Source organism: Chanos chanos, chromosome 14 (assembly GCF_902362185.1).
Source record: "Chanos chanos chromosome 14, fChaCha1.1, whole genome shotgun sequence".
Lineage (NCBI taxonomy): Eukaryota > Metazoa > Chordata > Actinopteri > Gonorynchiformes > Chanidae > Chanos > Chanos chanos.
In genome coordinates, this window is record NC_044508.1 from 1,789,497 (window position 1) to 1,815,670 (window position 26,174).

A 26,174-nucleotide genomic window follows, 5' to 3' on the forward strand; every position below is an offset into this window, starting at 1 on the left:
TTCTTTCTTTCTTTCTTTCTTTATTTTTTTCTTTCTTTTTTTTTCCTTTTTCTGAACCTTTTGTTTTAACTGAGTCAGAAATGCCCTTTGTCATTTTGTGGGTCTGTGCAGATCACTGACTCACTGGAGACCAGGACGCCGAGAGAAGGTGAAGAAGCCACAATGTCCATTCCAAGGCCTTTGTATTGTTCTGTCGGGACAGCCTCTATCTAGAACTTACTCTAGTGCTGTGAGACCAGGCGACCTTTTTGGTGTGAATGAGTATTGTAAAAGAATCGTACAACCAATCCTTTTTTACAGGTCACACTCATTTCTGGATTGATCACCATAAGTGCAACATGCATTAGGCATTCTACTTTAGAAAGAGACTTTATTACCTTCCCTGAATAGGCTTAAGTCAAACGACTATGAAGTCTTTGCTTACCAAACAGGAAAAACTGCAAGTATCAGTCAGACTTCCGACACTCGGCTACAGGATCTTTTGATAAATGTCACTTTGGGCCTTTAGGTTCTGGTTCACAGAACTGTGAAAGCAACAAAACAATATTTCACCCTCCGGCTCACACCAAGAGCATTTATAAAAACAGGAAAGAGTTCTCACAACTACAAATAGAACAGATTGGCTCACAGAGTTCTGTTAAAGCACACAAGGTTCCGCTGTAGAATTCGGAACCCACTGATGGAAGTTCATTAGCTTCTGAAGCATCCAGTATTGTGAGGGCTGCTTGGCTCTGAGCCAAACTTGATCAGAGCCTAATTACGGTTCTGCCACCAGCTGGGACAGGCACCTCGGGTCGCGGGCGGTTGCTCGCTCGTGCGCCCGCACGCCTTTGTGTTTGTGAAGCTACCCGGCAATAAACGATTTGTCGCTAAGGAGACTCCCGTATCGAGATCGTCAAGTCAAAGACAGCAACAGCCTTTCTAAGGAAGAGGTTCAGGACAAGCAAGGGAGCATTGTTTTAAAATACAGACCAGACACTTGGCCTACTTGGTCTCTCTGCCAGCTGCTCAACAACAATCTGAAACTGAAATGTGATATTTTATTAGGTGCATTTGTCTACTTTAGGACTCTCAAAATTGTAATTCTGAGCAGAAACCTCCTTTATCTTTTTATCTTTTTGTGAAAACTTTGTATGACAGGATAAACCTTTTGAATGTCACAAATGTTACCCCCTCCCCATCCCTGTAATGACTAATATCTTCACCAGGTGATAGAATGCATTACGCTACAGCAGACAGGGCAGTTTTCTTTATTGCAGGGGTGTGAAAGGCTTGAGAAACACAACAGGATGGGTGCAGCTTGGTTAATAATTACCGGCCATGTTTGTCAGCCTTTCCCTGTCACCTCTGGAGGAAAGACAGCAAGTTTGATAAGCAGGACGCAAGTTTGTCGGTTTGTTTGTAGGCTGGCACTCTGTCAGGTGAGGTCTGTGACAGGGCATCCAGAGGAGCGCTGGACAATCACCGCGAACCCTGGATACCGTCACCTCAATCAGCAACAACCCCCCGGGCATCTCTGTTTTCTTCACTCTGCTCAAAACCCTGTCCCAGAGCAAAACCCTGTCCCACAGCAAAACACAACGCACTAATATCAGTGCACTCTGTCCCTCTGGAGAGAGAGAGAGAGAAAGAGAGAATGAGAGACAGAGAGAGAGAGAGAGAGAGAGCGCGACAGAAAGACAGAAGGAAAGAGAGGAAGAGAGCTAGATTAAGATTCTGGAACACCTGTGGTGTTGGCCAAAACCAGGTGTCTGTATTCCTGTTAGACGGGTGATCGGTGGCGTTAATTTGATAGAGGCTGGAAAATAGTTTCTGGGGTATGTGGTGTGTGTGTGTGTATGCGTGCATGTGTGTGTGTATATGCGTGCATGTGTGTGTGTGTGTATATGCGCGCATGTGTGTGTGTGTATATGCGCACGTGTATGTTTGTGTAAGAGTCAGAGGAACTAGGAGAATGTCAATATTGAGTGGCCTACATGCTTTCATGTGTGTGTGTGTGTGTCTCTCTCTCTCTCACACTGAACCTCCAGACCTCTTGTGAACGTCACTTTGAAAGTCCCACAAGCGCAAATCCTCTACACACTGAGATCACAAGACAAGGTCCACTGGGATAAGGTGTGTGTGTGTGTGTGTTTCTGTCTCTCTCTCTCTCTCTCTCTCTCTTCCTGTGTATGTGTGTGTGTGTGTGTGTGTGCGCGTATGTGTTTGCACACACAGTAGAGAGAGAAATTCAGGAATAAGCTTTATTTATGTGTGTATTGGTTTTTAATGTACACACACACACACACACTGTGTCACGGTGCAAACTAACACATATACACAGTAACACAGTGCAAGTGCTGTGGAACATTCATCTAGCCCATGACTGGGGATCCATGCTACACCTTAGACTGTGAGTCATGCTCTACAAATACACGCCACATCACATTTCTGCATTAACATACTGTATTTACACGCAGCAAGGGGTTTCAGTGTGTGTGTGTGTGTGTGTGTGTGTGTGTGTGTGTGTGTGTGTGTGTAAAATAAATCCTTCCTTCCCTGAGTTAAACAGTTTTTTCTCATACATAAGCTTCTTCTAAATTCTCTTTGAATCATCTATCTGGTTGAATATTCTCGCCAAAAAAACATGACGCTAACAATATCTTCACAAAATAGCCGGGCTTCAAAGAACCCCAAAAATCCAGCCTCCCCTCCCCCACCTTACACACCACCGATTAAGCTGCCTTCTGCATGCGGAGCAGAGAAGTCTGCCAGCGATAAGGAACTGAAATCACGTGACACGGTCGGTCTCCCCCGAACGTTTGCACATGAAGATCCCCAAACATGCAAGCAGAAAAGTCGTTTCACGCAAGGCCATTGAAGAACCAGCATTCTCTGGTACAAAGTGAGAACTGTTTATGAGTTCCTGACTGCACAGACAGAAAATTCAAACAAATGCAAACAGAGCAACTCCATCTCAGCGTACATTAATGACCAGTATCATCACAGGCATAATATTTTTAACACACGTTTGTGTTCCGTTGGTTCTTAAAGGATTTGTCTTCTGCAGTGGGTGACATCTGAACAGGAACAAGTAAATAGCTAATGAAATTCAGCGTTAATCAAAAGTGTCTTGATTCACGTGTGTTTATGGTTTGCCTCATGTTTTCCTTGTGTAGAATTTGTGTTGAAATTCAAAACATGAAAAATTCAGTAATTCGCTCAGCAGTACAGATATGGAGTGTAAATTTTGTGTTGGTGTCTCTGGAAACAATAAGTTATTTGTAACCTTCCTGTAGAACAATGAATTTGGCTCCAGACCAGAATTACTCCCAATCCCAGCTGAGGCTCAGAGAACATCAGTCACCTGTTTTTCGCCCTCAGTGATTTCCAAACATCAGCTCGGTTCAGAAAACCACTCGAGCTGTTGGACTCTGGGGTGATTTGTTGAGGCACACTGAGGCTCAAGGTCTCCATTTGAAATTTCCATACAATATGGAGTCATTTTTTCCATTGTAACTCCAGGTGAAGTTCTGGAATGTTCCCAGTTCCAACCGTAAAGGTTTTAGCTGATGATGTACAGCTCTCTGTCCCTCTGTGTGTTCGCTCTGTGTTTTTGTGATTGTTTTTACTGAGAAAACTTACTAAACTATTCCTTTATTTTGCAGGTCTCATTCTGCTCAACTGTTCTGACGCGAGAGTTATCGGGTATTGTGTAAAATAATATTGTCTTTCCTAAATAAGTAAGTAAGTAAAGGGTGAACAGATAATGTAAACACAAAAACAAACATTTTGTTTGACATGTTCTCTGCTCTATGCATGGATAAAATGATTTTGTTTTGTTTGTTTGAAATATTTTGTTATCTTAAATATCACAACACTAATCACCGTGGTAATGATAATGATGATGATGATGATGATGAAGGTGCTAACTGAGTGCTAGGTTACAGGCGACAGTCTGCGGGGAGCATGCTCAGTGCTGTTGTCATGCACAGTGGGGAGTCTGTGTCTCTTTCACTCTTCTCTCTCTCTCTCTCTCTCTCTTTTAAGCAGTCTCTCTCTGTCTCTCTCTTTCGCCCTTTGTTTGTTTGTGTGTGTGTGCATGTGTGGTGTGTGTGTGTGTGTGTGTGAATGCTCCAACGTGTGTGAACGCTCCAACGTGTGTCCTATTGCACCTTCTCTGTTTCCCACAGAAACAAAGCGAGTTCTTCCCATCTCCTCGTCCTGCGGGGGGAGCCGGTATGTTGTCGAACAGGTCCAGTTTGTTCCGGCTGGGGTAACTGTGCGTTTGTACACATCATACACGAGGTCTCTGGTGATGAAGGTTTGGTTGTTTGATTCTGCTCACCTGTCAGCTCTCATGTCGTCTAACGGATGAGTGCCCCCCCCCCCCAATCAGAACTCTTTTCCTTCCCTCACTTCAATTAACAGTGTGTTTGTGTGTACCAGTCTCACCCGAGAAAACAGCAAGACTTCTTCCAACCAGCTGAAGAATGTACACTGTATATGTATGAGAGGTTTCATTATACGAGTAAATCTCTTCTCTCTCGTGCTGTCTAAATTACTGCATATGTGTGTGTGCTATTCTATAAGACACATGTGTCTGTGTGTGTGTGTGTGTGTGTGTGTGTCAGTCAAAGGCCTTCACCGGCAGTGGCCTTATTGTAAACCTCCCAGAGCAGCCTGAGGAAAAAAATTCTCCATGGAGAGACTGACTGAATAATTCAGACCCATTTAAAAGAGAAGGAGGGATGATCGCTATAAACATGACCTGACTTTTCCCTACTCTCTCCCATAAGGGCCGAGGAAGTCTACACACCCCCCCCCCCCCCCCCCCCCTCTCATGACTGAAATCATATAAATGTAAATATTTTTAAAATATTATGTAATTAATAAAATTCTCTATTTCCTCCGCTGATTATAATTGTGGTTTGTATTAGTGGTTGTATGGATGGGTGTGGAGGTAATAGTATTGCCTGGTGCTTATAGCAGTAGTCATAACAGTAATAAAGCAGTAACAATTCATTTAACATTAGATTTACATTTATGCAGTTTGTAAAAGTCACTTAGAAAGGAAACTGGTAAAGTATACTACTACTACTCCATTCTCTGCCTCTGTTTATCTAATTCTTATCCACTCAAAAAAGTAGGTCTACCGAAAATAGTTCTTATAATATTTCTTCACTAAAGTTACCTGTTTTTAGCGCCTTAAGATACATGTCGTCAAACGCACTACTGTTAAAGACGAAACGCTCTCTCCGCCCCAGTCCCCTTCGAAGCTCACAGGAAAAACAGTTTATGTCGTCAGTACCGGAATAATTGGACTCCCGGTCCACTCAGGTAGATGCTACGCCTCGCAAAATCCCTGAAACCACAAATCTGATAACTGTTCGCTTCGAAGCTTACGTTACCTCCTTCGAGGACAGGTTGAAGGAATGATTTGGCACCCACGTTTTAGGTTTACCACCGATTAGGGCCATTCGAACCCGATGAATATTACAGCAACCACGGCTAAAGGAACCCAGAAAAGTAGCCTATAAATTATTCATCGTCTTCTGCTGTCATCGCATTACCCTCATACTTGCCCTCTTATCAAAGATTTCTTGTTCTTGAAAGGATAAATCTCGAATGCATTTTATATGATTGGTCTATCTGATAGGGACGGTTGGGTGGATTCAAACTCACTACGGCTCGTGAGCCCCTGCAACTCTCTGAAAACACGCTCGTGGACCCTCGTGCAGATTTTGCTTTTTTTTAAATCCCCCAAGCACATTCCATGGGGTCACTGAACTGTGGAATAGGCTACAACACACACACACCTTACAGAGTGGTACACCGTGTAGGCCATAATCAGGAGCGACATCTATGTCAAAGTTCTGTATTGATTACATCCACACTGCTGACACCTAGTGTACAAAAATTGCCATTGCAGATGTGGGTGTGAGAATGCACATGATCAGATGAGTGAGAATGAGTCAAAACTGAGCTGTGTAAATAAAGTCACTGAATGTTTCTTCGATTTGGCGATGTCCATTAACGACGATTGCAAAAAAGAAAAAAAACCCCAAAACAAACAAAAAACGTGTAATCTTGTTGAATTTAGATTGAATACACTTCAGAATACAAGGTAAATGAATTATGGACCACATCAATTAGTACCTTGTAAATCACATTACAAGATATAAAACTTTTCTTAGATGATTTTGAAAGCATCCGTTTCTGTGCTATCAGTTAAGGCTCCTCCTTTTGCGTCGTGTCAACGTAAAGCGCGTGGAGTCACGGTGGGCGTGGAAATGTCGGTGAAACAGAGATGCTGAGGACATATCGAATTACATAACAAATTGATAGTTTTAGGAACATTACAGAATGACAGTACGTTGACAGAATGTACAACATAGACACGGTTATTAATGATACAGTTGTATTTAGCCCGAGAAAAACGCATTGACCTCTCTCAGGATGCTGTCAGCGACATAGCATGGAAAGGAAGCTTGTAACGGTCAGAGACAAGGACGTTTGTCTGGGCATATGATGAATAGCTGTATGAATATGATGTACCACATCGCATTCATTATTTCATCGCATTCGTTATTTCACTCATCATTTCATTCATTATTTCATGTGTCTCGCTGACATTGGACTGGACTGACAGTGCTACTCTGGGGTAATGTTATCGTGTTTACAGCGCGTACACGGGTGCGCTTTAGCTAAAATATTGAAGTAAGGTGGTTCCATTAGGACATCGCTGTAGTGTCCCTTTTACCTGATTCTCTATACCTTGTGCACAACCATAGCTTCCGTGAGGGCTCCTACTAGACCACATATGTAACAGTTGCGCTGCGCTGTAACTGTTATGTTCAGCATATGTCGGAAATATTCTTAATACACATTTCTGAAGCCACATCCAAACATCTCTCTGGCTTTTTATCTCAGCTGTGGAAACGTTGGTAGTGATAACTATTTCAGTTCGTCGGAGTTGTCTTGGAGAAGATGGATTTCCCATCGGCTAACCCGGGTTACCGTCAGGATCAGCCGTGGACACATTACAACGGTTGGTCTCCGGTCATGTCTCCAACAAACTGTCCTGCGGGCATATCGACTGGGCCACCCTTACAGCCGTATCACTACCCAAGTCCAGTCGCCCAGCACAGACCTACGTCGCTTTACCCTCCACATCCAGCATGTACAGGTGCGTGGGACAGAGCACACAACTCAGACTCTAAACCGCTTAAACAGTGGGATTGCGTAGAACCACAGCAATGGTGTGGCTGTATTTAAGATATGCTTATTACACATCAGTGCTTTCTGAAAAATGTGTGTGATCAAACTTTGTCCTTAACTGTAAGTGACTTGTCATTGTATTTTCAGAGTAAACCAAAAAGTAATTTAAAAAAGTAAATAAAATAAACAAATGAAAACTGGTTTTATATATATATATATATATAATATATATATTTATATATATATATTTTTTCATTCTCTGTCCTTCAGGTGCACTTACACCTCTTCCTGCTGCATCAGAGAAAACACAGAAATATCCAGAGGCTCATTCAAATCCTGTGAGAACATTTACTGATTTTTATAATTCATCATGTTGTTCATGTCGTTCTGTATCTGTCTGGCTGCTGACGCTTCACCATCTCTTTCTTTTCTTTTCTTTTCTTTTCTTTTCTTTTCTTTTCTTTTCTTTTCTTCCTTTTCCTCTTTCTTCTGCTCCACTCTCACCCTGTTCTCCCTCTCCTCTCTTCCCGTTTTCTCCCTGTCAGAACAGTCCGGTGGAAAGTCCGCGTTCAGAGTCTCGATATGGATTGGACCCCCAGCTGTTACCCAGTGCTGTAAGTTTCATTCTTTCCTCTCCCTCCAAAAAGACCAGCGGTCAACTGAGTTTACCTGCCTGCTCAGGGGCAGCAGTCAGCTCTACGAAACTTCCTCTGTAGGACCAAGACTTATGCCGTGCCACTCGCCGACATTCCCAGATCCGAGGCAAATCGGCGTATCCCAATCCGTTCTCTCGCCCGTACTCTATTCTGTGTCCTGCTTGTTTCTCACGGCGAATCAGCAGACAAACGACTAGTGTGGAGATCAGACAGACTCGTCGGAGATTCCTCCCGGTGAAAGGTCTTGTAACGTGTGACCCCCTGTCGCTGATCAGTCATGTAGTGTGCAAAGCACAACAACTTCAAGATTCCCGATTACAAGACAGCAAGTTGTGTAGTGTAAACAGTACAGCAACCTGGCAACTGTGAAAGTCCTGTAGTGTGTCTGTGGCATTGGTTGCTGTATCTTAAGTCTAATGTACTACCAAAGGTAGCCAACAGAGGGCGCTCCAGTAATATTTTCATAAACCAAACCCTCTCTTCTAAATGAGCTCCTGTTGGAAACATTCCTTTTACGCTAACCCAGGGGCAGTTTCCATATCCAAATGCTGAAGTTATTAATTGCATTAAATGACAAAACTGATGTCAGATCTGTGCTTAAGGAGAACTTCAATCAAGTCTGATTATTGTTGTTTTCTGGCAGAAACAGCTCCCTCTAGAGGACCCCGAGAACATGTCTCCGCTAAAGGTGTCTGCCCTAGACTCATCTCCTCTTCTGCTGTAGGTGCAGGTCATGCGAGAAGACAGAGCGCAGTGGGAAGGAAGAGTGTTTATATCCGAACCCAAGTCCTCTCTGCCTCCACTGTCCACCACAGACTGCCCCCTAGAGGATAGAGGTAGCATAAAACCAAGTCATTTCTGTCTGACATATGTCGGTATTTTTTGCCTCCAAATAATTATCACGATAATCTCTGATGTATCTAGTTGGAATTCCTTAAACTTACACAGAATCATGTAAACACTAATTCTCTCTTTCCTGTGTTCTGATGGAAATTCTCAGTATTATGGAAAAGCAATATTTGTAACAGTATTATAACGTCAAACAAATTGACTTTATGCCCTTTGACATACTTTGAACTTTTTTACGTGAAAGACAAACTTACTTTACTTTCAAACCTGTCGTTTTTGAACTGTTGAACAAGCGAGTGGAAATAAACCAGCAGAACCTCATCTCTTCTGAAGCGAGACGCAGCTGGATGGAGAAATGGAGACTTTTTTTTTTTTCACTGTCTCTTAGGTAATGCCACGCCCCGTTTCATTAGATCCACCACCTACTGCTTCCCTATTGATCCTCAGTCAAGCCAGCAAAGCCGCCTGCCACTAGGGGTCATCCTCTCACCCTTGGCCGCCCAGGATGGAGGAGAGGTGAGCATAAGCGAAAGGGAGAAGTCTCTCTCTTCTCCATCTAGTGTCTTCAATTCTGTGTTTTTTGTCAAAATCCTGTCCACTGGGGCTAGAGCATATTGTTCCGTCTAGCGCTAACAAACCTTGTTATACATATGTTCAGTTATCTATATGTATGTATATATGTAGAGTAAAAAAAATCACTCAAACAAAACGCGTAACTGAACCAAATTGATTTCAGCAGGTCAGGTGCCTGAGGAGTTTCTGTGTCAGGTGTGAGTGTGTTTCAAGTTTCAAGTTCAAGTTTAAGTTTATTTAAAGCCCAATATCACTGTTTACAGTCTCAAAGGGCTTTACATGCCCACAGGCTTACAACAAACAGAGCAGGGTGGCACCCCCTGACTTGATCCTCATAGCGGGCAAGAAAAAACTCCTCAAAAAACCCCAGACGCTAGGGAAAAACAGGAGAAATCTTGAGAAGGACCACAGAAAGAGGAGACCCCTTCTAGGCCAGCCAGGCGTGCAGTAGGTGCCAACCCTGTGGGCAAATTACAAAACAACACAGTGATAATGAAAATGAAAACACAACTAGTAGACAGTATGAAGAATGATAAGACAGCATGGGGCTCAGCTGGGGTGGACGGCACAGTCACAGCAGCGCAGGAAGCCAGGAGGCCGCAGCAGCCATCAGGATGACGATGAAGAGAGAGATGACAAAGAGGGAGGGGGGGGAACACCTAAGAAGAAATTAGCCACATTCAAACCAGACACTCATGCTCAAACTGATGAGCCACAGCCATGCAGGAGAAGAGGGAGGGAAGGAGAGCATTATTGGAGTGTGTGTGCTGCGTTTCAGGCCCTGTCCCTGTGTGAGGCCAGTGAGTGTGTGAAGGGCTGTGTGGAGTGCGGAGCGTTTATGTGCCCTGCCATGTCATGGCAAGACTGTGGGCAGAGATTCTACTGCCCCTTCTGTGGCAACCTGAACGAAGGTGAGACCCCCCCTGTCACCCAGAGTCTCCTGTTTTTCTCTCTCTGCTCCTCTCAATGTCTTTTATCTCTCTCTCTCTCTCAGTCTCTCCCTCTCTCTCTCTCTCAGTCTCTCCCTCTCTCTCTCTCTCTCTCTATCTCTCTCTCTCTCTCCCTCTTTCTCTCCCTCTCTCTATCTCTCTCTCTCTCTCTCTCTCTCTCTCTCTCTCTCTCTCTCTCCCTCTCTCTCTCTCTCTCTCTCTCTCTCTCTCTCTCTCTCCTTGCCTTCATCATTTCTGTCTTTTTCTCTGTCTTCCTCTCAGTGCCGTGGCAGTTCTATCAGCCCACTGATAAACTGGGTCTGAGACTGGACCATGAGAAGAGAGCAGAGCTCAGTCGGGGATCATATGAAATATGGGATCCACAGAGGGTAATTGTGTGTGTGTGTGTGTGTGTCTGTGTGTGTGTGTGTGTGTGTGTGAATGAGACAGTGAGTTTGTATTGGCTCCAGAGTAAGCCTTTGTTTTGTTGGTTTTTCCACCAGCATGAGACCTCCGTGTTGCTTTTGGCAATAGATGTCTCTGAATCTGCCATAAGATCAGGAGAACTCCACTTCCTCTGTCAGGAAATTCAGGCACTATTACACTCTCTAAATGGGTATGACACACGGGCACGCACGCACACACGCACGCATGTGCACACACACACACACAAACACACACAAACACCCACACATATACACACACACACACGCGCACGCACACGCACACACACACACTCATATACACACTCACATACACACACACACACACACATACACACACACGCACACACACACACACGGACACAGACACGCACACACACAGACACACACACACACACAGACACACACACACACACACACACACACACACACACACACACACACACACAGACAGACACACACACACACACACACAGACACACACACACACACACACACACACACACACACACACACACACACACACACACACACACAGACACACACACACACACACACACACACACACACACCAATGCCTGTCTCTGCACAGCTGTATGTGAGTATCTCTCTGTTTTCTCTAGTGGGAAAGGTGCTGTCCAGTCAGATGCTAGAGTGGGTTTATTGACCTACGACAGCAGGATTCATCTGTATGACCTGAGTCCGGCTTTGTCCCGCCCTCACATGCTGGTCATCACTGACACAGAAGACCTGACGCTTCCTGTGAGGGAGGGGCTTCTGGTGCCACTCAAAGACTGCATACACATCATAGACAGGTAGACATCATACACGTCATAGACAGGTAGACATCATACACATCATAGACAGGTAGACATCATACACATCATAGACAGGTAGACCTCATACACATCATAGACAGGTAGACATCATACACATCATAGACAGGTAGACATCATACACGTCATAGACAGGTAGACCTCATAAACAATGTGTGTCCCAAAGACGCCCAGTGAGCTGCCTACACAGTCAGCATTTAAGTCATCACCTGCATGCCCCTCACACCAGGACTGTCCCAAATCTTTGATTCCTTAAATATGCTGCCTGCTAAGGTATGTCATTTTGGCCAAGTTGTACTGAGGAACCTCGTGTATCTGTAATCAATTAGACAAACCCAACATGCAATGCGACGCCGCAGTCACACAGCCAATAATGTTTAACAAAGGGATCGTAAGAACTGAGTTAGTGAATTAGTTAGCCAATCAGACATCGTAAGAACTGAGTTAGTGAATTAGTTAGCCAATCGGACATTTGAAACAGTAGCCTGAGGCCACAGAGCTTGCTAGCATGCCAATCTACGAACATCCGCAACGTACCGAGATATGTACAGTGACCCTTGGCATAATGTCAGTTATAAGTAAAATGATATTTGTACACTTTTATGACAAAAAAAAAAACCAATGCAAATGTGAAGCCCAGTTCCTTTGTTGAATAGCACGTATCTGAAGCTTATTCTGCTGCTGGTCTCATTGCTTCTGTCTGCCAATGAAAATTTTCAAGAAAGAATGTATGAGTGAGTGTACGAGTGAATGTAACAGACATTGACTGTGTGTGAATGTATGAGTGAGTGTATGAGTGAATGTAACAGACATTGACTGTGTGTGAATGTATGAGTGAGTGTATGAGTGAATGTAACAGACATTGACTGTGTGTGAATGTATGAGTGAGTGTATGAGTGAATGTAACAGACATTGACTGTGTGTGAATGTGTGAGTGAGTGTATGAGTGAATGTAACAAACATTGACTGTGTGTGAATGTGTGAGTGAGTGTATGAGTGAATGTAACAGACATTGACTCTGTGTGAATGTATGAGTGAGTGTATGAGTGAATGTAACAAACATTGACTGTGTGTGAATGTGTGAGTGAGTGTATGAGTGAATGTAACAAACATTGACTGTGTGTGAATGTATGAGTGAGTGTATGAGTGAATGTAACAGACATTGACTCTGTGTGAATGTATGAGTGAGTGTATGAGTGAATGTAACAAACATTGACTGTGTGTGAATGTGTGAGTGAGTGTATGAGTGAATGTAACAAACATTGACTGTGTGTGAATGTATGAATGAGTGTATGAGTGAATGTAACAAACATTGACTGTGTGTGAATGTATGAGTGAGTGTATGAGTGAATGTAACAGACATTGACTGTGTGTGAATGTATGAGTGAGTGTATGAGTGAATGTAACAAACATTGACTGTGTGTGAATGTATGAGTGAGTGTACGAGTGAATGTAACAAATATTGACTGTGTGTGAATGTATGAGTGAGTGTATGAGTGAATGTAACAAACATTGACAGTGTGTGAATGTGTGAGTGAGTGTATGAGTGAATGTAACAGACATTGACTGTGTGTGAATGTATGAGTGAGTGCATGAGTGAATGTAACAAACATTGACAGTGTGTGAATGTGTGAGTGAGTGTATGAGTGAATGTAACAGACATTGACTGTGTGTGAATGTGTGAGTGAGTGTATGAGTGAATGTAACAAACATTGACTGTGTGTGAATGTATGAGTGAGTGTACGAGTGAATGTAACAAACATTGACTGTGTGTGAATGTATGAGTGAGTGTAACAAACATTGACTGTGTGTGAATGTATGAGTGAATGTAACAAACATTGACTGTGTGTGAATGTGTGAGTGAGTGTACGAATGAATGTAACAAACATTGACTGTGTGTGAATGTGTGAGTGAGTGTATGAGTGAATGTAACAAACATTGACTGTGTGTGAATGTATGAGTGAGTGTATGAGTGAATGTAACAAACATTGACTGTGTGTGAATGTATGAGTGAGTGTACGAGTGAATGAAACAAACATTGACTGTGTGTGAATGTATGAGTGAGTGTATGAGTGAATGTAACAAACATTGACTGTGTGTGAATGTATGAGTGAGTGTATGAGTGAATGTAACAGACATTGACTGTGTGTGAATGTATGAGTGAGTGTATGAGTGAATGTAACAGACATTGACTGTGTGTGAATGTATGAGTGAATGTAACAGACATTGACTGTGTGTGAATGTGTGAGTGAGTGTATGAGTGAATGTAACAAACATTGACTGTGTGTGAATGTGTGAGTGAGTGTATGAGTGAATGTAACAAACATTGACTGTGTGTGAATGTATGAGTGAGTGTACGAGTGAATGAAACAAACATTGACTGTGTGTGAATGTGTGAGTGAGTGTACGAGTGAATGTAACAAATATTGACTGTGTGTGAATGTATGAGTGAGTGTATGAGTGAATGTAACAAACATTGACTGTGTGTGAATGTATGAGTGAGTGTATGAGTGAATGTAACAAACATTGACTGTGTGTGAATGTATGAGTGAGTGTATGAGTGAATGTAACAAACATTGACTGTGTGTGAATGTGTGAGTGAGTGTATGAGTGAATGTAACAAACATTGACTGTGTGTGAATGTATGAGTGAGTGTATGAGTGAATGTAACAGACATTGACTGTGTGTGAATGTATGAGTGAATGTAACAGACATTGACTGTGTGTGAATGTGTGAGTGAGTGTATGAGTGAATGTAACAAACATTGACTGTGTGTGAATGTATGAGTGAGTGTATGAGTGAATGTAACAAACATTGACTGTGTGTGAATGTATGAGTGAGTGTACGAGTGAATGTAACAGACATTGACTGTGTGTGAATGTATGAGTGAGTGTACGAGTGAATGTAACAGACATTGACTGTGTGTGAATGTATGAGTGAGTGTACGAGTGAATGTAACAAACATTGACTGTGTTCCTGTCAGCACTTTCAGACCATCTTTTGTCACTGAGTAAACGAAAAACACGTTTGTCTGTTCACTGTTCTTTTTCTACCTAAGGAAAAGGTAGCAATCATTTTCACCGATTCTCAATTCCCAGGATCCTACAGGAAATTCCCAGATTTGATCCTGAAAAGCCGGAGGTCATTGGTTCTCAGGATCTTCCTGTCTCTGCAGGCCTGAACATTCTTCTGGTAAATCCTCAGTGGAAAACCACACTCTTGCTTAAAGTCACGAATAAGCCTGTGTATGGCTCCACACTTTCGGATTCTTCAGTACAGACCTAGGGACAGTTAAAACATTAAGACACACTGTTGAACAAAATCTCCAGTCACCTGCGGTCTTCTTCACTACGCTGACCTGCTGGCTACAGCACAGGGACTCTCTGGGTCACTCTGTGTTGTCACGGTAATGTCACGTGGGATCAGTATCGTGTTTCAGGGACTCGTTCGAATTTCACGCTGATGAATAAATGAAGAGAGAATGGAATGAAGGACGTGCAATTGCGCCCTCTAGATCAGACATTAGATTTGGAAACGCGCGCTAGCTTTGAGACAGTTTCTAGCTGTTCAGATTTTATACTAAACTTTTGGTGCGTAATGAGTTTTGCCAACGCAAAAAGTGTTCAGTCTATTCTTATAAATTACTACATTTGTTTCACTAGAATTTACTCGCACCAGTTTTCCCATAGATTTTATTCCAAACATTCCAAATGTAACCAAGCTCTGAATCAGATGCTCTGTCCTCTTGCTCTGTGGCAGGCTGCAGGGGCCCCTGGTAAACTCCTGGTCTTACATTCTTCCCCAGTCTCAGAGAACCAAGACCAGCAAAACTCCACCGGGCTCTTCAGCTCCAGTAGACCAAAGGTGGGTTCCACTCTACTCCGCACACAGGGTGATACGTTACCAAATTTATGGTTATACCTGATTGTAATTGAAATGCTATTTTGCCTCTGAAATAAACTTATATTTTTGTCTATGTTTTGTTTTCCTTGTCCCTTTTTCTAGTCCATCTTTCAGCCTCCAGATTCATCCATCTCATTGGCTAAGATGTGCGTCACTCAAGGCTGCAGCGTACACGTATTTGTGTTTGGGCAACAGGATGTGGGCGGGGCTTGGCCAGGATATCTTCCCTCTCTGACAGGGGGTGGGCTCTTGTGCTACAGTAGTCTGCAGGTACTCTGTCAGTCTTGTCTTTTAACCAATGAGATCTGTTATCATGACTGCTGTTATAAGGCTGTTCTTATTGTGTGACTGATGGTATTTGTTGAGGAACTTTGTTTGTTGTTGCTTGTTGACTGGTCTCCTTTGTTTCTCTCTCCAGTCGAAGATGGAGAGGGAACGATTCAGCGCTGATTTGAAGATGTCAGTACAGGGGGAAACTGCGTACAGGGTCCAGCTCAAAGTGTTTGTCAGCAAAGGTAATAATGGAGGAATCAGCCATGGGCACGTTTACATGTAGTACCAAAACAATACACCAGGGGGCAATTTAGAGGTTATTACACATGCCTGAACAGGTAGTAACCCTTTAGCATGAACAGTAAATAAGCAGGGAATAATTAGGCCTTAGATTTATGATCTCCTCTGATAAGTTTACTTTTCTTCTTATCTTTTTATCTTTTCTAGTTTGCTGCATCTCTGTGTAGCTAGGCCTTGTCTTAATGTAACAGTAACAGGGTAGCTATGTAGTTTTAGAGACTGCCATCAACCGGCAGTGCTAGCTTGTGTTTATTATGACCTTGATTTTGGAGGTCTGCGCGTATCCGGTTGCTATGGAGCCTGCATACCCGGCCCTGATGCTAGCTGCATTTCCATGGCAACGCTTGACGGACACACGGCTTTGGCAGTAGAGTTCACTCACTCCAAACCTCTTGACGAATCGAGAGGTGTGGCCATACAGGTGAGAAGAATCAAAACAAATCTCCCCATGTACCACAGGCATTCGATACCGACTGATCTTTAATGATTTCTGACATCTTTTCTTGGTTACACCTCTCATCAGCCCTGTACCTACATCACAAAAGTTTCTCATTCCCGCATGTTTTGAAAGGACCACTAGAGGGCGATAAGTTGAGTTGTGAGAGTGGGCACACAGTTGCTTGTGAGGAGTCTTCCAACTCACTCTGCTCACTGGAGTTCTGCATCAGTGGCAGCTGGCTTTGAGGTGACTCAGCACCTGTCTGGTTTTCTGTGCTGTAGGTTGTGCTGTCGTACAGCACGGCTGAGGGAGAGAGGAGAACCCGGGTTCACTGCCTGACACTGCAGTGCTCACGCCACCTGCTGGATACCTTCCGTAACTGCCAGGCCGAGACTCTCCTCACCTTCCTCTGCAAGAAGAGTGAGTTTCACACGTCCGCACCACACAAACGTAATTTCTCTCCCAGGGCAATGGGCCTGACAAACTGGGGAACATCTGTTCTAAACCTTTCTGCTGTTGGACAGTGAGGAGAGAAGGACCATATGGTCTGTTCTGTAGTCCAGAGGTCCAGTTTAACAGAAAATATACTATTCTAACCTCACTTCCCAGACAATGGGTTCAGGGAGAATTATGTTTAGAGGTGCCAAAGAGACGTGCCTGTCATTTGACTGTGGCGTCAGTTTTACGCTCCTAATGAAAAGTAAGGAGTGATCATTAATAGTGATTAGTTCCACTGTGGCAGTAAAGAAAAACATTAAATATTGTTACAGATTGACCGCTGTGACACTGACAGCTCTGTTTCGGATAACGTGATACTTATCAGTAACACCACGCTTAGATACAGGCCTTCTTATTATTAATGCATGTTTATCCTAGTTCTGTGTGTGTGTGTGTGTGTGTGTTTGTGTGTGTGTGTGTGTGTGTGTGTGTTTGTGTGTGTATGTCTGGGTGTGTGTGTGTGTGTGTGTGTGTGTGTGTGTTTGTGTGTGTGTGTGTGTGTGTGTGTTTGTGTGTGTATGTGTGGGTGTGTGTGCTTGTGTGTGTGTGTGTATGTGTGTGTGTGTGTGTATGTGTGGTTGTGTGTGTGTGTGTATGTGTGTGTGTGTGTGTGTGTGTGTATGTGTGTGTGTGTGTGTATGTGTGGTTGTGTGTGTGTGTGTGTGTGTTTGTGTGTGTATGTGTGGGTGTGTGTGCTTGTGTGTGTGTGTATGTGTGTGTGTGTGTGTGTGTGTGTATGTGTGGTTGTGTGTGTGTGTGTGTGTGTTTGTGTGTGTATGTGTGGGTGTGTGTGCTTGTGTGTGTGTGTGTGTATGTGTGGGGGTGTGTGTGTGTGTATGTGTGTGTGTGTGTGTATGTGTGTGTGTGTGTGTGTGTGTGTGTGTGTGTGTGTATGTGTGTGTGTGTGTGTGTGTGTGTGTGTGTGTGTTTGTGTGTGTTTAGCATACTGTGCAGCCATAGAGACCCCTCTCCAGTCACTACGGGAGGAGCTACAGACGGAAGTGACGGAGTTGTTGGCCTGTTACCGTAAACACTGCACCTCCACCTCTGTGTCTCCTGGTCAGGTCAGACTCCCCACAGATACCGCCTACCTCACAGAAAACCACATCCACATCACAAAGAACCACACCCACTCCACTGATAACCACGCCCACCTCTCAGACAAACACGTCCCCTTTCACAAATAACCGCTCCCATTTCATTGATAACCATACCCACATCACAGACATTCACGCCCACTTTGCAGACGGCCACTCCCACATCACAGAGGACCACTCCCACATCACAGAGGACCACGCCCACATCACAGACGGCTATGTCCACTTAAAAGCAACCCCTCCCAGCCCAAGAGCTTCACACACAGCTCGCTATCACTCACAGAGACATCCACCCAGCAGACAAGCACAGGCAACGTACAGACAAGTACAAACAGCACACAGGCAACACACAGGCAACTACAGGCAAAACACAGACAACCACAGGCAACACACAATCACAGGCAGAGAGGGACACAGATATTTGCAGACCTGTTACTGTATTACTGTGCTACCTGTTGCTGTGCTTCCAGGTCAATTGAAACAACATCACTGGAACCACTCTTAGAATAACCACTTTTCTGACTATTCACCAAAAGGGCCAAACATTTCATGTTACAGTACAGATCAATAGCTGTGTGACTGAGTCTAGTCTAGTGTCTAACAACACTCAGCATTTGCTTACTGTTTGGTTACTCACTGCAGCTGTTGAACTATAGTAAAACATAGCTACAACATGTATTTATACTCCTTGCCCCTATACCCCCCCCCCCATATGTTATTCATAATGTAATGTAAGGAAAATTGGAGTCCCCTGTAAAGAGAGTTGCTAATCATTTACTGTTGTTCCATGGGTGTGGAAGAAGCACACCTCAGAGATGGGGTGCAGTTCCCACTGAGGTTAAGGAATGCAGAGCTTTATACATGTTAAGACAAGTGTCTAAGGACACGTGTGTGGGGGTTCCAAGATAATCTTTCAGAGAGCACAGGATACTTGATGTTCACTCCCTGAGGGGGAGTGAACAAAATAGTTTACTCAGGGCCTTGTCTTCTGCATATCAAATGCTTTGTGTTCTAACACATAGACACATTCTTACAGCATATAGTAATTGTTCTAACACACAGATACATTCTTACAGCATATAGTAATTGTTCTAACACACAGACATGTTCTCACAGCATATAGTACCTGTTCTAACACACAGACATGTTCTTACAGCATATAGTACCTGTTCTAACACACAGACATGTTCTCACAGCATATAAGAACTGTTCTAACACACAGACATGTTCTTACAGCATATAGTAATTGTTCTAACACACAGACATGTTCTTGCAGCATATAGTAACTGTTCTAACACACAGACATGTTCTTGCAGCATATAGTAACTATTCTAATACACAGATACATTCTTACAGCATATAGTAACTGTTCTAACACAGAGATACACTTTTACAGCATATAGTAACTGTTCTAACACACAGATACATTCTGACAGCATATAAGAACTGTTCTAACACACAGATACATTTTTACAGCATATAGTAACTGTTCTAACACACAGACATGTTCTTACAGCATATAGTAACTGTTCTAACACAGAGATACATTCTTACAGCATATAATAACTGTTCTAACACACAGATATATTCTTACAGCATATAAGAACTGTTCTAACACACAGATACATTGTTACAGTATATAGTGCCTGTTCTAACACACAGACATGTTCTTATAGTATATAGTAACTGTTCTAACACACAGATATATTTGTACAGTATATAGTACATGTTCTAACACACAGATACATTCTTACAGTATATAGTAACTGTTCTAACACACAGATACATTCTTACAGTATATAGTAACTGTTCTAACACACAGATATATTCTTACAGCATATAAGAACTGTTCTAACACACAGATACATCTTTACAGCATATAGTAACTGTTCTAACACACAGACATGTTCTTATAGTATATAGTAACTGTTCTAACACACAGATATATTTGTACAGTATATAGTACATGTTCTAACACACAGATATATTTGTACAGTATATAGTAACTGTTCTAACACACAGATACATTCTTACAGTATATAGTAACTGTTCTAACACACAGATACATTGTTACAGTATATAGTAACTGTTCTAACACACAGATACATTGTTACAGTATATAGTAAATGTTCTAACACACAGATACATTGTTACAGTATATAGTAACTGTTCTAACACACAGATACATTGTTACAGTATATAGTAACTGTTCTAACACATAGATATATTTGTACAGTATATAGTAACTGTTCTAACACACAGATATATTTGTACAGTATATAGTACATGTTCTAACACACAGATATATTTGTACAGTATATAGTAACTGTTCTAACACACAGATACATTCTTACAGTATATAGTAACTGTTCTAACACACAGATACATTGTTACAGTATATAGTAAATGTTCTAACACACAGATACATTGTTACAGTATATAGTAACTGTTCTATCACACAGATACATTGTTACAGTATATAGTAACTGTTCTAACACATAGATATATTTGTACAGTATATAGTAACTGTTCTAACACACAGATACATTGTTACAGTATATAGTAACTGTTCTAACACACAGACATGTTCTTACAGTATATAGTAACTGTTCTAACACACAGCTATGAGCAAAGCGATATTTTTCCCACATTCCTCCCTTTTGACACTCATGTGGCAATAAACAACGGAAAAATATGCAGTACTCAAACAAAGTTAAGCAGAAGAATTACATATCAATACTAAGACAAACAAACCAAAAACATTACAATGTGCTTCATGATGAATGATGGTGATGAAGGGGCAGTTGGGGTAGTTGGAGCAGTGTATTTGGACAGCCTAATTTATTGCCCTGAGGTTTTGCACAGGTCTCCAACTGTCACATTTTTGGGGAGCAATACGGGGGTGTTGCAGGGTGAGTGAGGGCACTCAACAGTGGTTATAAGTGATTGAATGAAATGCTACTTACGAGATATGTCACACAGTTACCTGTTACTTTCCCTATAATTTCAGGGGTACATCTGGAATCGTCAGTAAACTGTGTCTATTGTTGTTATGTAACTATGGGTGTGTGTGTGTGTGTTCAGAACAGGGTGTGGTGCAGTGTGCTTACATGTAGCTTGTCCATGATCTGAACTGCTTCCGCTGCTTTCTATCGCTGGTCCCCAGGGAACCCTGGTGCAGTCATGGAAACGTGAGCTGTTGGAGCATGTGTTCACTGGTCAGGCAGGGCTGATGTTTGTTCCTGTGTCCATAGCCCCTACACTTCATTTGCCTGACGCCATCCTGTTTTGTTTGTTGTGGGCATTTAAAGCCCTTTGAGACTTAAAATAGCGAGATTGGGCTAAAATAGTGATAAACTTGAACTTTGAACTTTATGTCACGTTGTCGCTGCCCTTGCAGTTGCTGTTGCAGCCTTTGTGGACATGGACTCCCTCATCCTTGTCCTCTTCCTCATTGTCCTCCTCTTCCTCCTCCCCTGGGTGGCCACCACGGGCCAGGTGGTTTGGGGGAGGTGGTGGTGAATACTGTTGGCCTGTTTGTTGGAAATACCTGAGCTGGGCATCTCTTAACGGTTCAGTCTCTTTTTGTTCTTTTTGTACTTTATTTCTCTCCGCGTGCGGGGAGGGGTGTAGATCATTGACCAGTGATGCTTTCAGCACATTCTCGTAGGCTTCATTTCCTTGTTGCATACCTGAGTGAGCAGCAAAAACAGCTTCCGTAGCAGAACGGTAAGCGGCACCTTCCGGCTGTTTCATGCTGTGAATTTCTGGCCAACTGGCTCTCTGTGGGAAAGCATCCCAGACTGCTGCATACAGCAGATTGAGTTGAGTGCCGTAACCATCTTGACCAGGCAGGGGGTCATTTGGTTTCATCGTCCAGTTTGCAGGCTTGAGCTGTCTCCACCTAAGTTTAAAACATCTGCGACACACAACTGCCACTTCTGTTAGAGTAGGTTTATACGTTTCTACTAAATCACCCATAGCGGAAATTATAAGGGCTGGTAGCTGGCACAAAACCTGTACTAGGAGGGGCAGGATTAGTTTTATGGGGCATCGCAGAATTTTCTCTATGGTGCTAAGGTCAGAAGAGACTCACACGTAACTCACACTAACCATACATAACTGTTTGCCTTTGTTCACACTCTTCTTACAAAGTCTTCCTTACAAAACCTTTACCTTCACACATAGATAGATGGTCACTGTCATATAATAGGTGTCATGAATCTGAGGGTCCAGCAGAAAAACCAGAAAGCACTAATTTTCTCTTAGATATGGGTAAAAAGTATTCATTATCTAAAACATGCAAGGCCAAAGGCATTGTGCCGGTTTGGGTATATCTATGTGTGAGAAATTGTTTTCTTTAGTCAGTAACATCATGAGTTTGGGTAACATCGTGTGCGCAGTGTGCGGTGTGTCTCCTCTCCTCTCCTCTCCTCTCTGCTCCTGTTTCGCCTGTATCATCACTTGAACTTCAGTAAAGAAGACTACCGCCAAAAACCATCTCTGCACCTGTTTATTATTTTAACATCAAAATGCCGACGCCCAACATTTTGTGCAGCACACAAATAGGTATGAGTAGTACGGAAAAGGATACGAGACATTAGGGAGGGAGTTTTCCCCCAGATGCATCGCTATCCGATGTTAAGGATGAACTGGTTAAATGGTTCAGTGGTTCGCATTTCGGTGTTAGCTGAAGCAGAAAAAGAGAAATGTGAAAAGTAAGACGTCAAATCTCTTAAAAATGATCAGTTGAATCCTGATGTTATCAAAAGGGCATGAGGAAGAACACAACGCATGTAAGATGGTACAGAAAAAACTAGATGGCTTATGGTGACTCTCTCGAAACTCAGACAACATGAATCGAAAATCAAGAAGCAAAAATCACAGCACGAAAATGGTAAACTGAAATCTGTCAATGATTTCCTTTGCTTTGAGCGTGAGATCTCGAAAAGTGAAGTTTGTAGGTTGGAGTCTGCTAATGATTTCCTTCACTCTGCGTCGGAGAAGTTTAAAAATGAGAAACAAGTCTGTGTTAACAGCAGCACTGACACTGGCACCTGTCCAAGTCCTGGCGCTTCCCAGACTCACCCTGACAGCACTTCATCAAACAACACCGACAGCGGCGCCTCTACAGGGTCAACCTGGAAACCGACCCCTGCATTATCTTCTTTGTTTCCACCCAAAGAACTAAGTCATCTGACAGAACTGGTCGATGACCCAAGGGCGTATAAGGACAATGGGAGAGTGGAGAAAGATGATTCAGATGGCCAGCCTGCTCTCTGACCTCTGACCCTGAGAACCCAGAGGTCTGGTGAAGAAGAAGTCAGAGATGAAATCGGACAGGCTGTTAGAAGTCATCCATAAATATGCACCCTTGTCATTGACGTGGAGTGAAAGGTTTTCCTCATAATTACAACAGTCCAAGGACAGAGGGACCAAGACATGGGATGAGCTCCTGAAATTAAAGAGGATTTACAGCTTACATCCCTACAATGCTTGCCAAATACTAGCTAAGGAATCAGGCAGAAGAGGAGGAAACTGCAGCTATTGTGGGAAGACAGGTCACTGGGCTAGAGAATGTCAGTGCCAGGACAGTGTGTGATGACTAAGACATTTCAGCTTTCAGGTCTAGAACTAAGATGGGAAGCAATGCTGCTAGTTGCACCATCAGCAGTTAAAGTTCAGGGCAAAAAAACGGTGGATTCACGCCTCACATTGTAAACCAGTCAAAGGTGTTCAGAGTGTAAGAGCCAGTGGGAAGAACTGAGCCATTTAGAAGCTCAGGGGCCACCCAACAGTGAAGATAGTCAGTTGGCATTACTATCTTAGATTACACCTGCACTCTCCCACCATGGAGGCTTTATCCTAACCTTTACACACATATGTTGAAATAGATGTTGTTGCTCTCAATGTGTTTGTTTCTGCCTTAGTGTTCTCCAGGCCTGAGATTCACCGATGTCTTCGAATAACATACAATGACCGGCTATTATGAGACCAGTGTTCGAGTGAACCAAGAGGTTTTAGCTTAACAGGGAATCACATTAGTCTGCAGGCTCTCCAGGTTTCTCACAGAGGGCAAGCCAATCACACAATTGTTTGTAGACCCCAGTGTGGTTGTGGTAGGGTTCACTTCATCTTATCAAAAGCGACAGGAACGTGACCCTGAGCTCTTAACAGAATTAGTTGCTGACAGAGTAACAAAGTAACCGTTTTCATTCAGTACGCATAATTGGTTCAGTCTAAATTTAAATACAGGTCATTGATATTGTAAACCACATAGTCAGTGGACTAAGACTCGCCCTGGAGCCAGGCATCATTCTGTGGTAGCCGTTTTTCACGTACACTTCTGCTCTGTATCCCGTGAACTAGGCGAGTCGAGACTCATAGCTACCAGGTGAAGTGCTAACCTCTCCCTGGCAAGCCTACGCTGCTGGTCCACGACTCACAAAGGGTCACACCAGCCAGAAGACATGAAGAGAAGAAGACCTCCATCATCATCGTTCATTATGAAGCCCGTTGTAGTGTTTTTGGTTTGTTGGTCTTTGGTGTCGACGTTTAATTTAAAAGATATTTATTTTGAGGGCAGACGGAACAAACACGTTACACGTATGGTAATTGTCGTGTTTGTATTCCACATGTTCAGGGTGTTGGGGCGGGGATACCATGGGCACCTCATCAGACATTGGATTGTGATAATTATTCCCTTTTGCTCGCCAACCACGGCTCTCCAAATGTTTGTTCTTGTCACAGCACGACTGGTCTAGGATCAGGTAAATGCCAGGTGTGATCCGGGTGCAAAATTGCCCAACACCATTTACATTCCAATCAGTCGGCGTGTCCGGCGTTTTAACACCTTTAACTCTCTCTTGGTGTTTTGAGCAACATGGAGAATCACCGTTTCTGGGTGAAATTCATCGACCTATCCATCAACCGCTTTTGGCGATTAGAAGCACCTGTTGGTACTCTGTGGACATACGTTATATAATGAATTACCTGCTGGTTTTAAGTGGTAGGTGTTCATTGGTATACCTATTACCTGCTATGAGACCTAGACTTCTAAGTCAGACATTTACATCGCCTGACACATTGACTGAAAGACAGCGTGGCCATTTGCTCATACTTGAAGCAGGGGATTACACCAAGTGTTCTTTCAGTGTTCTTGACAGTACTCAAATCTTACTGGCTTCCCGAGCCTGTTGGTATTTAGTGCCTAGACCAGGTGAGGAAATAGAGGAATTTCAGTGTTTGTTCCCTTATGGTATCCACTCATGGCATCCATCATCACGTCTGGATGACAACAGTTGCCTGACAGATGGTGTTTATGGACCTGCAAGTATTATTCTGACATTCACATCTTGATTTCATGGTCATTTCTCTTGGCGACGCAGCACTGATCCTAAATTGAGGACCCCAGTTATGATACACTTAAGATTAGCCAAGACTGAACATCGTCATGATGCAGGGATTCTTCAGGTTGTATAGAACATTTTACCCGTGAACAAACATGGTGGACTTTTAATTGGGGGAGCATTAATTTCTAGTTCCAGTGTTATGCAGTCTTTAGATCAGATTAGAGCTCTGTCAGATGCAGTACAGAAGCTCGCTAATGACACTGGTGCTGCTTTCGGGAATGTCTCTGTAGTGCTGCAATCTCATCGTATGATGATATTACAAAAATCACATGGCTCTGGACTATCATCTCTGCTCAAGGTGATACGTGTTCAGTCATAGGTCCAAAATGTTGCACTGATGTTGTTAACCCCACTAAGAATCTCACAGGAATCATGGATGACATTTCTGATATGGGCTTTCAGCTCCAGAATATGATGGGTAAAAACAGTGGTTGGTTTAGTAATCTACTGAAGAGATTGTGGCCTATGGCTCAGGATGTATTATATGTCCTAATGCTGACTTTGGGAGCAGTGCTGTTCCTTGTTCTCACTTGGAGACTTATGTGTTGTTGTACTGAGGCCATTACGAGCTCACGACAGCAGCCAAAATGTTGGCGTGCTAGAAAGCCTCTATTCCCTTTCTGAGGTTGACACTTGCTTCCATTTGCATGGTATGCAGATTGAATCTGTTAGACCTCCTCACTCTGAGGATGTAGATGGATGATGGTCTGATCACCCATTATATGTATAGAGGGTTTGATGAGTGTTTTGCTTGCATATTAGTTTT

The 26,174-nt window shown here is 43.0% G+C and overlaps 1 protein-coding gene across 1 annotated transcript in view; it reads left to right on the forward strand.

The window, feature by feature from the left end:
• Positions 1-26,174, forward strand: part of LOC115827812 (protein transport protein Sec24C) — a 38,115-nt gene that overhangs the window by 8,333 nt on the left and 3,608 nt on the right. The window contains exons 2-16 of the mRNA XM_030791721.1: positions 6,913-7,168; positions 7,746-7,814; positions 8,581-8,692; positions 9,094-9,221; positions 10,057-10,189; positions 10,490-10,596; positions 10,711-10,823; positions 11,274-11,465; positions 14,585-14,678; positions 15,246-15,350; positions 15,492-15,659; positions 15,808-15,904; positions 16,235-16,383; positions 16,683-16,821; positions 17,842-17,963. Of these exons, the coding sequence (XP_030647581.1) occupies positions 6,913-7,168; positions 7,746-7,814; positions 8,581-8,692; positions 9,094-9,221; positions 10,057-10,189; positions 10,490-10,596; positions 10,711-10,823; positions 11,274-11,465; positions 14,585-14,678; positions 15,246-15,350; positions 15,492-15,659; positions 15,808-15,904; positions 16,235-16,383; positions 16,683-16,821; positions 17,842-17,963 (1,984 nt within the window). The remainder of the gene's footprint in view (positions 1-6,912; positions 7,169-7,745; positions 7,815-8,580; positions 8,693-9,093; positions 9,222-10,056; positions 10,190-10,489; positions 10,597-10,710; positions 10,824-11,273; positions 11,466-14,584; positions 14,679-15,245; positions 15,351-15,491; positions 15,660-15,807; positions 15,905-16,234; positions 16,384-16,682; positions 16,822-17,841; positions 17,964-26,174) is intronic.